Here is a 15465-nt window from a genome sequence, read left to right on the forward strand (position 1 = left end):
GATTGGTGTGGCGAGCATTAGGTCATCGCTAGCAGGTTCGAGCGTCCCGGACGCCGGCGGCGCTGCCGAGGCTGCTGTGAGAGGGCGCTCCAGGCTGTTGGAGAGCGAGTAAGCGAAGGAGGCGGGGAGGCGGCGACTGCACTTCGCTCTCCAGCTCGCTCGCTTCCCGGTGCTGCTGCGGGTCCGGCACTGAGCTTCCTGCTTGCCCGCCGCTGCGTTGCGCGCCGCCGGAGCAGCCGCCCATTGGGAGGATCCCGGCTGGGTTCGAGAGTCGTGCGCTCCCGCGGACACCGAGCGGGGAGCGAGCCGGCGCCACACCTGTGGAGCCGGCAGCCGTCGGAGGTGCCGGCCGGGGGGGGAGGCGCGCCCCCCGGCTGGGCGCCGCGGGCACCATGGGGCTCCCCGCGCTGGAGTTCAGCGACTGCTGCCTCGACAGCCCGCACTTCCGAGAGACGCTCAAGTCGCACGAAGCTGAGCTGGACAAGACCAACAAATTCATCAAGGAGCTCATCAAGGACGGGAAGTCACTCATCAGCGCGCTCAAGAGTGAGTGCCCCCAGCCGGGCGGGACGCGGCTCCGGGGCGGGAGGGGCCGTGGGGCGGCGCTCAGCCCTGGTCTCTCGCGCGCCTGCCGGGCTTCTGCCCCTGGGGCACTGAGTGACGGGTGTCGGTGCTTCTACTGAGGCAGGAAGGATACGTAAAACGGGCGAGCCAGCAACCGTCAGATGAGGGAAAAGACCCGTCGCCCAGCCGTTTGGGTTCGGGGTGGCCGGGAGGTGACGGAGCAAGAGTGGCGCTCTGGGGCAGCGCGGGCGGGTGTGCGCGGCACACAGGTGTCCCGGGAATGGCAGTAGAGTGCCCGGCGCGCCGCACGTCCACGACTCCGGCTTCCTTCGAGGAAGAGTTGCTCCCCCCTGGGTGCCCAGCCATGGGAATGGAGCGTGCCCTGCCAAGGGGGCGCTGCCATCCCTCGGGAAACGGCGGGTTGTGACTGCTTCGCTCCTTGTACGCAGCTCCAGCCGAGTCAGGGTCGCCAGGTTCTCTGGGTGGAGTGGTTGGTTAGCTCGCGATTCCTTGGAGTATTGGCAGCCAGTAATCCTCAAATCTAGAATCAGTGCCATATACGCGTGCAGGTTCTGATTCTTGTGTTTAGCAGAAGGTGATAGGGGTGGGAGTAGAGAATCAGAGTGTTCCTTTACTCTAAACTGTGGGCGAGGGTTTAAAAATAGAATGAACATATCCTGACTCTCTCCCTGTGCCCTCCCTCGCTCTTCGTTCTGCCTCTCCCATTATCCTTGAAAACTCGAAGGTCTGAGATGGAATGTCTTTAGTCCGCACTCAGAAGGGAGAAGTTAGACTCATTTTAAAGGTTCTTGGCCCTTTCGTAAAACCATTTTTGCTTTTTTCCCTTTTGTTATAAAGAGAGAAATGAAATTTGCATTCTGCTGGACTTTTGCAGAGCCAGAGAGTTTCTCTTTCTGGCCAAATACGAGTGCTTTGGGGATGAACACCTTGGATTGTGAGGATGTCTTTCGATGTCTTTTCAGTCTACCCATTTAAAAATAGTTCAGTCCATCTTCCTTTGGAGAATCAGGAGCAACATGAAGGCAGGTAGTGGAATTGTCTTTGACTCTTACTTTTTCTCTCTCTATGATGGATTTCTTAATAGGTGGTATCTTTCAGCCAAGAAAGGTTGCCTTAGCAGAGTAGGTTTCTACCTGTGAGAATTGTCCACAGGCCTATTTAAAGGAGACTTACAGAAGTTAAGAGCCTGAGATGTCATTTTGTGAGCCTGTTGCTTCTGTTGTCTCTTTTCATTGAGGAGACAATGGAATGCCAGGGCAGCAAGTGCCAGTCTTTTGGGGTGAAATGAAGCAAGACTGTGATGCGACTAACAAAGCTTCTCAGAGGCAAGTTCTCTGCAGGAGGGTGTGCCTTACCTAAAACATGAACAGTCTCTTCCTTTGTCAATGCCCAGGGCCATCCTTGGTTTGGAGTAAGTTAGGGGCCCACTTATATATTGGGCCCAGGAATTTTGACCAAACCTCAGGCCGGCTTTAATTGGTCTTATGATTTGCTCAGTAAATGTTTAGTGTGCCTGCTATGTGCTGGGTACTGCACTAGGCACTGAGGATGTAGCAGTGAATATTCTGCTGCCCCTGTGGCCGCGGAGGCATACTCTATGCCAGGCCCTGCTTCACCCATGAATTATCTCATATGCATTTATTCATTTTGCAAACGAGAAAACAGAGGCTTGGGGGAAGCACTAGCCCAGAGTCAAACAGCTCTAGCCAGCAGGGCTAGAGCTTTTGAACCCACCTGGTCTGAACCAGTGGTGGAGTTCTTGCTCATCATTTGCCCAGAATAGAACCTCTTGACCAAGCCTGATAGAATTTGGACTTGCATTTTGTATCTCAGCCTTGAATCTGAGGAAGGTGCGTTTGGCTGACTGGCAATTTGCCTACTGCTATTTGGGGGGGGGGCAAGAATTTTGGGGGTAGAAAGAAACATTGCAGTGATGGGGTTGAAGAGTTGTTTAGGTTGTCTAATGGAATGGAATAGCCCTATAACTTGGAGGAGAGACTGATGGGAAACTAGGTATTCTGTTCTTTCTACGTCCAGCTCTACTACTAACTGCTCTTCTATTGCTAACAACTACTTGAACGGGTCATGTAACCTCTTAAAATAAGAGCGTGGAGTCAATTACTGTTTCCCAGATTTTAGGTATTCTGTTAGGATGAGGTGCTTACTATACTGTATACTAGTGTATTAGTATTTGTGCATTATTTTTCTTCAGATTATCTTTATCACCACTGTAAATGGAAGCCAATACAACTTAAATATAAATACATAATTATATAAGTAACACTGGTTTAGATGATCTACAGTCTCTTACAGCTCTGAAATTTTATGGTTTTATCACCCTATTTATTTTATTTTATATTTATTTTATAACTATTATTTGTAGATCTTTGGGTTTAGGTTTGCTTTGTGTATTAAATCAGAAGCAATAAAACTGGCTTCCAGTGATTGCCAAAGTTCAGCTAGATAATTGTTATTATTACTTCCACTTTATAAGTGAGGAAACTGAGGATCAGAGATGTCAGTAACCTGCTCAAGTGACCTAGCAATTAAGTGTATTTAAACACAGTTGTCAAATTCCCAAGTCAGTGCCCTTAAATCTGAAGTAACACTGTCATCTAGCTTGGCCTAGGTTAGTGGTTCTCATACATAATTTGTTTCTTGAATCCCTTTGAGAAACTGATCAAAGCTATGGATGCCATAAAAGTGAATCCCTGAAGTCTTTCCCTTGGAGCCCAGACCTCTGGTCTGGACATGAAGAAGATAAGCAATAAAATAATTTGGGATATACATTTAAAAAAATTCTGCTTTTGGAGAAAGCGGATGTGAAGTAGAGCCTTGGTGACTCCCAGTCAGTTGTTTCCAGTGCTGATTTGTCCTGGTCTTTTCTGTGAGGACTCAATTCACCCAGGACCCTTTCTTCTGACCTGATAATTGGTGTCTCAGTGAAGATTTTTTTTTTTTTTTTTTTTTTAAGACGACCAGTAAGGGGATCTTAATCCTTGACTTGGTGTTGTCAGCACCACACTTTCCCAAGTGAGCCACGGGCTGGCCCTCAGTGAAGAAGATTTTGTGTGTTGTCTTTTTCTTTTCTTTTCTTTTCTTTCTCTGATAGAGGCTGGAGATGACTTCAGACTTGTAGGATTAAGAGTTTTAGGATTTCCTGGGTTCAAATCTTGACCCCATTAATTACTTTTTTTTTTTTTTTTTTTTTCCTTTTTTACTGACCGGTAACGGGATCGCAACCCTCAGTGTTGCGCCTGCACCACGCTCAGCCAGTGAGCAGGAACCGGTCTCCACATGGGATCCCAACCCTGGGCGGGAGCGCCGCTGTGCTCCCATGCGGCGCACTCTCCAGTGCGCCACTGGGCCAGCCCAATTACTTGTTGTTTGACTGTGGGCATGTTACTAAGCCTGGGCTCATCTTTTGTAAAATGGGAATAGCCACACTGACTTCATAGGGTTATTTTGAGGACTGAATGAAACAGTACACATAAAGAAAGTGCTTAAATTGGGGCCTGGCACACTACACTACTCAATTAATGGTAGCTGGTATTATCATCTTCTACCATTCAGGGTTGTCAAGACTTGATGATTCTTAGAGCAAAAGTCACTAAGAGCAGAGGGACATTTTTTTGGCTTGGGTGCAGGGAGTTAGGCCCATGCCTCTTTCATGCCAATTATGGGTAACTTACACAGTTGTGTGTACAGTCATCCCTTGGTACCTGCAGGGGATTGGTTAGGACCTCCGTGGATACCATAATCAGAGGATGCTCAAGTCCCTGATATAAAATGGCATAGTGTTTGCACGTACACATTCCTGTATACTTTAAATAATCTCTAAATTACTTATAATACCTAATACAATGCAAATGCTTTGGAAATAATTGTTATACTATATTTTAGCATTTTGTATTATTTTTATTGTTGTATTGTTATTTCTTATTCTTATTATTTTTTTCCTGAATAATCTTGATCTGTGTTTGGTTGAATCCAAATTACAAGATTCCATGGGTTCCATGAACCTACCAATACGAAGTGCCTACTGTATTAACCACTGGTGGGCAGAATCCTGGAGTTGTGATTATGCCAGAAAAGCTCTACAAGTTAAAAAGGAACAAAAAAGTAAACCTCCTTACATCTCTTCTGTTCCTAATAATATTCTGAAAGCTTAAATTTTCAACCTTTTTGCTAGATTAACTTTCCCTGCTAAGTAGCTAGGCCTGCTGCCTCTCTGTGTTGCAGGAAAACCTTGCAGAATTTGCAAACATTGGACTTCATGTTTGGCTGTCTCATGGACTTAAGGGAAAACCAAATGTGGTTTTATAGAAATGAAAGTGAATTAGGCTGTTGGTTTTGAGGGATGGTGTGGGTTTTCAGGAACTGTGTTTCTTTCCATTTTGACAATTGATTTCTGACTTGTTGCTGGGGATATTACCCTTTAAAATTTGACTTCTCCTTTCTCAGATAGAGTACCCTTATTCTGAAAGTCCAAAGTGGGGGAGGCAGAAATGCAATTTTCAAAATGTCAAATTTATTGAGATATAATTCACATTACCAATACAACTTACTCATTTAAAGCACCCAATTCAATGGTTTTTAGTCCATTCGTGGAGTTGTGCAACCATCATCATAATCAACCTCAGAACATTTTTATCACTCCAGACGAAACCCCATTCTCTTTAGCAGTCATTCCCCATTTCCTCCCAACTCCCCTGGCCCTGGTCAACCACTATTGTATTTTCTGTCTCTATAGATTTGCCTGTTCTGGACATTAAAAGTACAATTTTAATTGTTTTCTCCTAAATGTTAGTGACCATCTTTAGGCACAGAGTTCTTGATTTGAATTTCAGGTAGGGAAACTTTGAATTGATAAATTGTTCTCCTTCAAATCAGTGTGAAGATGAGGTCTCAAAGACTGAACCATGTCCTAAGGCCTGGAGAAACCCAGGTGTGCCTTTGTGTTTCTAACCCATGAGAGGGGAATGGACTTATTCTAGTTCGTGATACTTAGATGGACTCAGAGGAGATAACCAAAACAAGACTGAAAATCTAGCCCCCTCCATCTGAGCTTTCAGTCAAGTTGGGGCAGAGTGTGTGCCACTGAATAAAATCATACTTTGTGGTTGGTATCCTTCTGGGTGACACGTTTTTTACAAAATGAAGTGAATGTATTTCTATATCTCTAGTTAAGCCTATACTTTCGTGAGACTTTTTGGAGATATGTGCTTTTTTCATTGCATTCTTGGTGGTTAGTAATTCTGAGATCTCTGTCCTTCATCACATCCCCAAGGCAACCACAGTGAATTTTAACAAAAATAAGTAGACAGTCTAATAAGAATACTAGCATCTCTCGTTTATTGGGCACTTGCCGTGTGCTCACATTGTCTCATTAGTCCTTAATACCATTCTGTGAGATGAGTATTTTTTTTTTCTGCATTTTATAGTTGGGGTAACTTGTCCAAGGTCACACAGTTAGAAGGTTGTACAGCCAAGATTTGAACCTGGCAATGAACTGCAGGGCCTTCTCTTGAACATTACCCTTCAGTGCCTTCAGCAAAGATGCTGGCAGTGAAGATGCAAATCCTTCATAGATTTAGACCCTAAAAAGGAGAAATATGCAGCAGGTGCTTGATTCAGTGAGAGTATTGTCCCAGTTGTTTTTCAGACTCTGAGCCCTGGAGAGGGAAGACTAGCTAAGATTTTGTATTGTGCTCTGAAGTTTTGTAGTTCTCTCTACATCATGGGCTTAATTAACCAATGTAGGCTAGAGGGGCAGATGAGGGAGACTGAATCTCTCTTGGCTTTGTAAAGTGGCAAAGTTTCTTTTTGGAGTAGCATTGGGTGATTATCAGTGATGGTCTTTTAACTCAGTAATACAGATTGAGTATCCTTTATCTGAAATGCTTGGGACCAGAAGTGTTTTGGATTTTGTAATATTTGCATTATACTTCAATGAGCATACCTAATCTGAAATTTGAAATGCTCCAATGAGCATTTCTTTTGAGTGTCATGTAGGCACTCAAAAAGTTCTGGATTTTGGAGCATTTTGGATTTTTGGGTTAGGAATGCTCAAACTAAGAGCATTGAACAGAGAGGCCAGACACCAGTTTCTGGTCTGATCTGGTAAGGTAAATGTTTCATTCTCTTTGCTCATTAAAACAAGAGTGAAAAAAATCAACATTAAGAGTTGTGTGCTTTAAAACCTTGGCATCCTTTTGTACTTCTTTAAAATTAAGTATAGGCTTTTTGCAATAGTGGGATGAATGCTTCTTGAACAGCATAAACTTCCAAAGTATGTTTGATACCAACCTGCTTTGTTTAGGAGTAATTATATTACTCATAAAATCGTATGGAACAAATGGGTATGGAGTTTTTAACATCTTGCTTTAGCATGGTACATTTGTTATAGTTGATGAACCAATATCAATATATTACTAAAGTTCATAATTTACATTAGTTTTCACTTTTTGTGTTGTTCATTCTGTGGATTTTGTATAATGACAAATGTATCCATCATTATAGTATCATACAAAATAGTTTCACTGCCCTAAAAATCCTTTGCACTCCACCCATTTATCCATCCCTTCACCTAGCCCCTAGCAACCACTGATCTTTTTACTGTCTTCCTAGTTTTACCATCTCCAGAATGCCATATAGTTGAAATCAAACAGTGTAAAGACTTTTCAGATGGCTTTTTTCACTTAGCAATGTGAACTTAAGGTACCTCCATGTCTTTTCATGGCTTAGTAGCTCGTTTCATTTTATTGATGAATAATAGTCCATTGTCTGGATGTACCACAGTTTGTTTATACATTCATCTATTGAAAGACATCTTGGTTGTTTCCAAGTTTTGGCAATTATGAATAAAGCTGATAAAAACATTTGTGTGCAGGTTTATATATGGACATAAGTTTTCAACTCATTTGGGTAAATACCAAAGAGTATGATTGCTGGATCATGTTGTAAGAATATGTTTAGTTTTGTAAGAAACTGCCAAACTGTCTTCCAAAGTGATTGTACTATTTTGCATTCCCACCAGCAATGAATGAGAGTTCTTATTGCTGCATATCCTCATCATCGTTTAGTGTTGTCAGTGTTTTGGATTTTGGCCATTCTAATAGGTGTGTAGTGGTATCACAGTTTTTAAAAAATTTACAATTCCTTGATGACATATGATATTGAGCATCTTTTCTTAGATTTACTTGCCATCTGTATACCTGTATATCTTCTTTGGTGTGGTGAAGAGTCTGTTTAGATATTTTGCCCAGTTTTTTAATTGGGTTGTTTATTTTCTTGTTTTGAGAAAATTATGGTAAAACGTGCATAACAAAATTCACCACTGTAACCATTTTTAAGTATACTATTTACTGGCATGAGCCACATTCACAATGTTGTGTAACCATCACTACTATTTCCAGAACTTTTCATCTTCCCAAACTGAAACTCTGTACCCATTAAACAATAACTCCTCATTTTCCCCCTCCCCCAGCGTCTGGTAACCTCTATTCCTGCTCTCTTTAGAAATTTGCCTGTTCTAGGTACCTCAAGTAAGTGGAATCATACAATATTTGTCACTTGTACCTGGCTCATTTCTCTTAGCATAATGTTGTTGTTTTTCCTCACATGGGGTGACAGAGATGCAAAAAGGATTACTCAAAGCCCATTTCTTCTGTGCAGTGAGACACCCCAAAGGGGTTAATTTCCTGGAACCCTCAAGAGAGAGGCATTCCTCCTTTGGGAAATTAACACAGGACTGGGGTTCTGTCTCAGTATTTATTCTCCAGACCAGAAAGTTACAGAAAAAGAACATATGGCTAAGTATAGTTTAACAATAGAGGCTGATAACATCAGTGAAATAACAAAGTGATATTCCATAATGCAATTTGCAAAAGGTTAAGTCAATACATCAACAAAAGCTCCTTCTTAGCAAATACTGTGTTTTCCTACAGCAGTTTCCTCAGTATTTTTACATAACAATAAAGCAACTTTCTTAACATATCAATCAGCAGGTTAACCTGCTCCAAGGATGTCTGTCCTTGAGAGCCAGCAATTTTGCTGTGTTACAATTCTTTATCTTCAACAGAGACTTTAGCCTGGGGAAAGTTTCCTGTCTTTTGCAAGTTTAACATTTTTATATGTAATTTTAAAAAGTTAGGTTAAACATGAAAGTACAGGGCTTTGGAAACTAGGCCCTGTGAAATACATTTGCTTTATAAATGTTAGTATACTCCACATAATGTTTTCAAGGTTCATCCATGTTATGGCATGGATTAGAATTTCATCTCTTTTTCTGCTGGAATATCCTATTGCTGAGTTTTAATAGCCAGCAACTATCATTTAAAAAGACTATTCTTTCTCCTTTAAAATTATAAAAAGATATTTTTTCTCTCCGTCTCTTTTTTCCTCCTCAGAATGATCATAACACTTGGAATTAACATATCAATTTATCATGGGTATCTCTCAGAAGAATATTATATTTACATTTATTCTGTTCAAAGTAGCCATTTGTTTCACATCAGCATATTTTGGGGGAGTATTTTTTTTTAAAAAGCTTTATTGAGTTATAATATACATGTCTTAAAATTCACCCATTTTAAGTGTACACCTCAGTAGTTTGTAATGACAAAGTTGTGCACCATCACCCCAATTCAGTTTTAGAGCATTCTATCACCCCAGAAGGCTCCCTTGTGCCTCTTTAAAGGCACTCTCCATTTTCACCTCAAGCCATAGACAAACACTAATCTATAATCTCCTTTTTTCTGTCTCTGTAGATTTATTTTTTTCTGAAAATTTAAGCTAAATGGAATCATATACTATGTGGTCTTTTGTATCTGGCTTCTTTCACTTAGCATGATGTTTTTAAGATTCATCTGTGTTGTAGCATGTAGCAGTAGTTTGCTCCTTATTATTGCTGAAGAGTATTCCATTTTGTAAACCATAAGTTGTTTATGCATTTACCAGCTGATGGACCTTTGGATTGTTACCAGTTTTTGGCTCTTACAAATAATGCTGCTATGAATATTTGCATACTTGTCTTTGTATAGATATATGTGTTCGCTTCTAATTTCATTTCTCAGGGGTAGAATTGCTGGGTTATATGTCAAACTTATGTTTAATTTTTAAAAACCTGCCAAACTTTTCCACAGCAGAAACACCATTTTACATTCCCACCAGCAATGCATGAGGGTTCGAATTTTTCCACATCCTTGCCAACACTTGTTATTGTTTCTCTTTTTGATTGTAGCCACCCTAATGGATGTGATTGGTATCTCATTGTAGTTTTAATTTGCATATCCCTAATGACTAATGATGTTGAGCATCTTTTCATGCTTTTATTGGCTATTGGTGCATCTTCTTTGCTTAAATGTCTATTCAAATTTTCTCTACTCTTTACTTTGTCCCATAAAACTTTTGATGATTAAATGAACAGCACTTAGAATGTTTTCTCTATTTGCCCTCTTGAGGACTTTTACTTCAACCTTAGATTTATTTAACTGGTCATTTTCAGTATCTCAGGACTTAGGAAGGTGGTTTTTATGAGACTGTGGTCCAGGTTTCTACTCTAGTTAGACCAGTCAGCATCCCTCTGGGCAGATGTCACAGGCTGGACTTCCTGATTCCGGCAAGTGTAAGCTAATGATCTCAACCACCCTGAGTTGACAAAATGAGAAACAGCCAGGGAAGAACCATTATCACGAATGAACTCTTGCAGGGGACTTTGTTATCCTGTCAAGGCCATTGCATTTCTAAAAATTAGCCAAGGAAGGGATGCCAGTATAAAGCTAATAGTCAAAGTGATTTTTCTATATTTAAATTTCTGATTGACCCTAGTTTTAATTTTTTAAATTATAACCCAGCGTGTTTCAAATTATGGTTTTTTGCCATCAAAAAAAGGCTTTTATTTAACAAATATGGAGCCCCTGCTGTGCTCTTACCATGTCCTCCAAAGCCCTAGACTAGAGTAAGAGATTTTGGGGTGGAAGTAACAGATGCAGGAATCATGAAGGGGAGATTGAAGGTCATTTGAGGGCCAGTGGGGTGGCCAGTTGTGGCTGGAGCAGAGTGATGGGAAATGAATGAGTAGAGAGTCCAAGGACCAGATCATTGGGATCTTGAGTTTAAGAAAGGACTTTGGGTTTCATTCTGGGTGTGATGGGCAGCCATGGGAAGTTGTGACATGATCCTTCTTGTGTTTTAAAAAGATCATGTGGGCAGCTGTGTGGGGAATAGATGTAGTGGGGCAGGGATGGAGGCAAGGAGACCGGAGAGGAAGCTGTTGTAATAGGTGAGGTAAGAAACAATGGCACTTGGGCTAGGGTGGCAACATTGGAGATGGTGGTCAGGTACTCTGTATATTTGGAAGTAGAGCCGATGGCATTTGTTGCGCAGGTTGTGAGCTATGAGAGAAAAGAGAAAATAAAAGTGATTCAAATACTTTTGGCCTGAGCAATTATGTGGCTGATGGTACTATTTTCTGAAATAGAGAAGGAAGATTAGGTTTGGGTGGAAAATTAGCAGTGTGAATGAATGACCTAATCTTACAGTGCGTAGACCAAAAAAAAAAAAAAAAAAAGACACAGGTAGTCTTGAATACATTCTTATAAAAGAATCAAAGAGTATAGAAGTATACAGAGTAAAGTGGCCCCTTTCCTGAGTTAACCACTGTCAACAGTTTGGTATGCTTTTTTTCTTGTCCTTTTTCTTTAAATTTTTTTTTCATAAATGAGATCATACTATTATTTTTGTGTTTTGCTTTTCTTTTTAGAGATCTCCCATATCAGTACATGTACATAGTACATTCTTTTTAATGATTGCAGAGAGTTCTACTATGTGGGTATAACATAGCTGATTTACCCAGTCTCTTACTAAAGGATATTTGGATTGTCTCAGTTTTTCACTATTAGAAAATGTGCTCAGTGATTATTTGCACACCCACCTTTGTGTGTGGATCCCATCATTTCCATGGGATAGGTTCCTTGAAGGGGAATTATTGCTGACTCCAGTTTTTACAAGCTCTTTGACATCTATTGTTTGAGTCCTTTGCATCCCTGTAGCCATTTGATATTTGTCTGGTGCTCCTTTGAGTGTGTTAGATTGTTTCTGAAGCTTAACCTTTTGCTTAAGTTGGAAGCATCCTGAACAAGCCCTCTGTTAGGCACTGACACTGATTCTAAAAGAACCAGAGGATAGAAAAAAAAATATTGTGTGTGTGTGTGTGTGTGTGAGAGAGAGAGAGAGAGAGACAGAGTGTGAGAGAGAGAGAGAGAGAGATAGTGATTACAATATATTGGATGTGGCCTTATTAGTCTTGGACTAATCTGATATCCTTCCTGAGCTGCAGGTTCTTACAGGTAAAATTGGGAGATTGATGGGGCATTGCCCATATCTAAAGTTGATTCCAACCTCAAATTTCAGAGATCAAGAAGGAAATCACATATGTTAGGATAAGAACAATAGCATTAGTGGCAAGAGGAATTTTTAAAAATTAGAGTCCCTGGGAATTATGCATTTTTTTGTAGAAACCCAGAATAGAGAAAGAGAGGAAATAATAAGGAAGACAGCTTGGCAGTGTAGGCCAGAAGCTGTCATGGCATGTTTATGTCTGGCTCATTTCACCTTGGTTGGAAGGCACAGAATGCTGCAGAGGGTGAGCCTGGAGACTGGGCAGTTTCCACCTATATTTAGAAAGAGGAGATTCCTGGGGTTAGAGTGGTGTGTGTATGTGTGTTTTCTTTGCTGGATGGACAAAGGTTTGAGGGTTAGGGAATTCTGGGCCAAATCTTGTTAACCAGCTGGATTCTCCAAGCCAGTAGCTATGCTTTGATTCCTGCTGCTGCCACACATGAAAAGCCAAAATAAACCCTATTTTTTATGGTTTGTAAAGACACCACAGGTAGGTTTCAAAACTCATCTGATTGTGCTATCAGGTCAGCTTTTAAGTTCATCCCAGGCTAATTTGAACACTTTGAAAACTTGAACTGGCTCCTTCTGTAAGACTTTAGATAGATTTCTGAGCAGACTGAGTTGAACTTTGGCTGTTTCTGTGCCAAAGAGACTGTCGAGCAGATAGGACCAAAACTGTAGCAAATTCCTGACTGCATATCTCATTATTACATTTGTGGGTCAGTTGTAGACAATGAATATCTGTTGACCAAATATATAAAATCTTAAAAAAGGCATTTTTATGTTAATTCATATCTCTTTCTATTTTAGAAGATTGTCTAAATAGGTAATACCTATAAATGGTACACAATTCAAAACAGATAGAAAGGAATGTGAGTGTCCTTACAACTCCTCCTGTCTCCCAATCCCCAGAGGCAACATTTTATCAATATCTTGGGCATTTCTCAGATATATGTGCCAGCAAACACACACGCACACGGGTACTTCAAAAAATTCACAGAAAAATAGAATTGAAAGATAATACAAATCTTTCCAAGAATTTTTTGATGTATGCTTGTCTGTGAAATTTGGTATATAAACCCAATATATATTTTGTAGCATGCCATATGCGCTATTTTGCACCTTGTTTTATTTTAATATAATTTAGATATTATTCTACATTGGTACACATAGAGCTAACTCATTGGTAGCATTGCATTGTATCCTGTTGTATGGATATAGCTTAGTTTATCTCACCATTCCCCTAAATAATAGACATTTAGATTATTTCCAGCATTTCATGCTTACAAGTGGTACTGCTGTGAACATCCTGGCACCTGTGGCATGGGGCACATGAATAAATAGATCTGTAGGACAGATTCCTAGAAACGGAACTGCTGGGCCAAAGGATGTGTACATTTTTCATTTTGAAAAATATTTCATAGCAGTGTTTCTGAAAAGTTTTGAGTGAACTGAATTTTATAAATAATAACTTTGGAGGAGGAAGGAAAGTCACTATTTTAGAGACCTTATTACAGAGTGGTCTCTGTAATAAAACAATACTTAGGATTTTCTCCATTTCCTCCTCCTCTGTTTGTATGTAGTGTCAATTCTGGGATTTAATACCACAGCAAGAATCATTCCCTAAAATGAGACACAGCTGTATGTAGGAATCACTCAAATGTTAGTACCCCAGGGAACTTGGTTGCTTTCCCACTAATGGTACTGTTGAGTTTTTATCTTTGTGCAGTGTATGTATTATTCAGGAGGCTTGGCAGGTGTTAAAGGAGGGCAATCTCCTGCCTAGGATGACTGAAGATCATGACTTTGGGCTAGTAGGCACACTGTGTCTGTCATGGAAGCTTCCCTGTGAGCACTGGAGTTCCTGGGAACTGGTGAGTGTGTGTTTTGTCTGACATCTCTCTCTGGCTGTTTCTCCTGCAGAGCTTAGCATTTCCCTCTGATGGAGGATAGGATCATGCCACATGTTCTCTGTTCCATTGCCTGTGACTCCTGCTCCTCTTGGCATAGAAGACTACCATAGCAGATTTCTGGGACATAGCATGCGCAGTCCCCATCTTGTAGGTGCCCAGAGTCTTGAGAGGAGGCAGGGAAATACAGGTAGTCCACATCATACGGAGATGATTGATAGCAGTTTAAAAGGGTCTCTGGGGGAGCAGAGACCTTTGGGAAAGGAGAGGGAAGGCTTATCAAGCCCAAAGAGGCAGCATTCCTAAATATCAATCATTTAAAGGCCATCTCTGTTATATTTGCTCCACCTTTACCACCATTTATTTACTTTAAAAAAGTCTAGTCATTAAAAAATACAGTTTTTTCAAAAGGGAACTTTTGAATCTGCATTGAGAAACCACAGGTTTCATGTGGTTAGTAATATTCATTTCTAATGTATTGTCAAATAGTCATTAAATTATAATCTTTAAATTTCCATTGAATTGAAAAGTATGTGCCATTGTATCACCTAAAATAATTTCATATTTCTCCAGTGATATGAGACTCACTCTCTGCTTAACACTGTCTTAAGGCGTAAAAGAGGGAAAGAATGGACACCATCTGCCCATCGTGCCTGGGGGGAGAGGGAAGGAAAGGATGTGTTTCTCAGACTAGGGTACAGGTGTCAGGGTAGGTGGCTGTGTGCCAAGGAGTACACAGAGCATCTGGCAGGGAGTACCCTTTGCTGAAAATCTGTTTTACTCAGTGTAATCATTATTTGAATATTTGAGGGAACACTGATAAGTTATAGAGTAGATTGCAGGATTCCATGGCATTTTTTGGAAATGTTCTGGTGTGAATGAAGAGGAGAACATGTAGTCAACAGCTTTTGGTGACTGAGTAGGGGGTGAGAACAGCGGAGAGGGAGGAGTCATGGGTGTTTCCAGAGTTTTCCTGTCAGACTTTGGGGGGATAGCTGAACTGCATACTCCAGGAGAAGAATTGTGGTGTGTGATGGGGGTGTAGAGTCAAGTAAGGTGTGTCCTTGCTGAGTTGCTCCTGTGGGGCATGCAGATGGAGACATGCATTAGGTGGTAGGAAGCACAGGTCTGGAGCTCTGGAGAGAGATGGGGGCTGCAGGTATAGGTCTGGGTCTCCCCAGGTGTTATTTGAGGCTCTTGGAGTGAATGAGTCCATAAGGGTGAGGCGTAGGCGGTGGTTCTCAGCCTCAGCTGCCTAATGCTGCAGTCACCCAAGGAGCCTGGCACTCACCCCCAGAGATTCTGATATAATTTGTCTGGATTGCAACCCGGGCATGGGGAATTTTAAAAACTCTCCAGGTGATTCTGATTTGCAGCAAAGGTGAAGGATCACTGGCATGAAGTGAGAGAAGAGAGTGGAGGTTGAGACCCTGGGGAGTATCAACATGTCGCAGCAAGTGGGTAGAAGAGGGTTGGAGAGACTTTGAACTGATGTCCTGGCCAGTTTGGGTGAGGGCTTACCCAGAGGCCTTGGGATTTGACTTTCAGAGGTGAAACTGGGGAGAGC

The 15465-nt window shown here is 41.3% G+C and overlaps 1 protein-coding gene across 1 annotated transcript in view; it reads left to right on the top strand.

The window, feature by feature from the left end:
• The first annotated feature begins 392 nt into the window (after positions 1-392).
• Positions 393-15465, top strand: part of LOC103590685 (rho GTPase-activating protein 26) — a 278026-nt gene continuing 262953 nt past the window's right edge. Inside the window, exon 1 of the mRNA XM_008572978.1 lies at positions 393-546. Coding sequence (XP_008571200.1) covers positions 393-546 — 154 coding nt within the window. The remainder of the gene's footprint in view (positions 547-15465) is intronic.

This window comes from Galeopterus variegatus, unplaced genomic scaffold, assembly GCF_000696425.1.
Source record: "Galeopterus variegatus unplaced genomic scaffold, G_variegatus-3.0.2 Scaffold858, whole genome shotgun sequence".
NCBI lineage: Eukaryota > Metazoa > Chordata > Mammalia > Dermoptera > Cynocephalidae > Galeopterus > Galeopterus variegatus.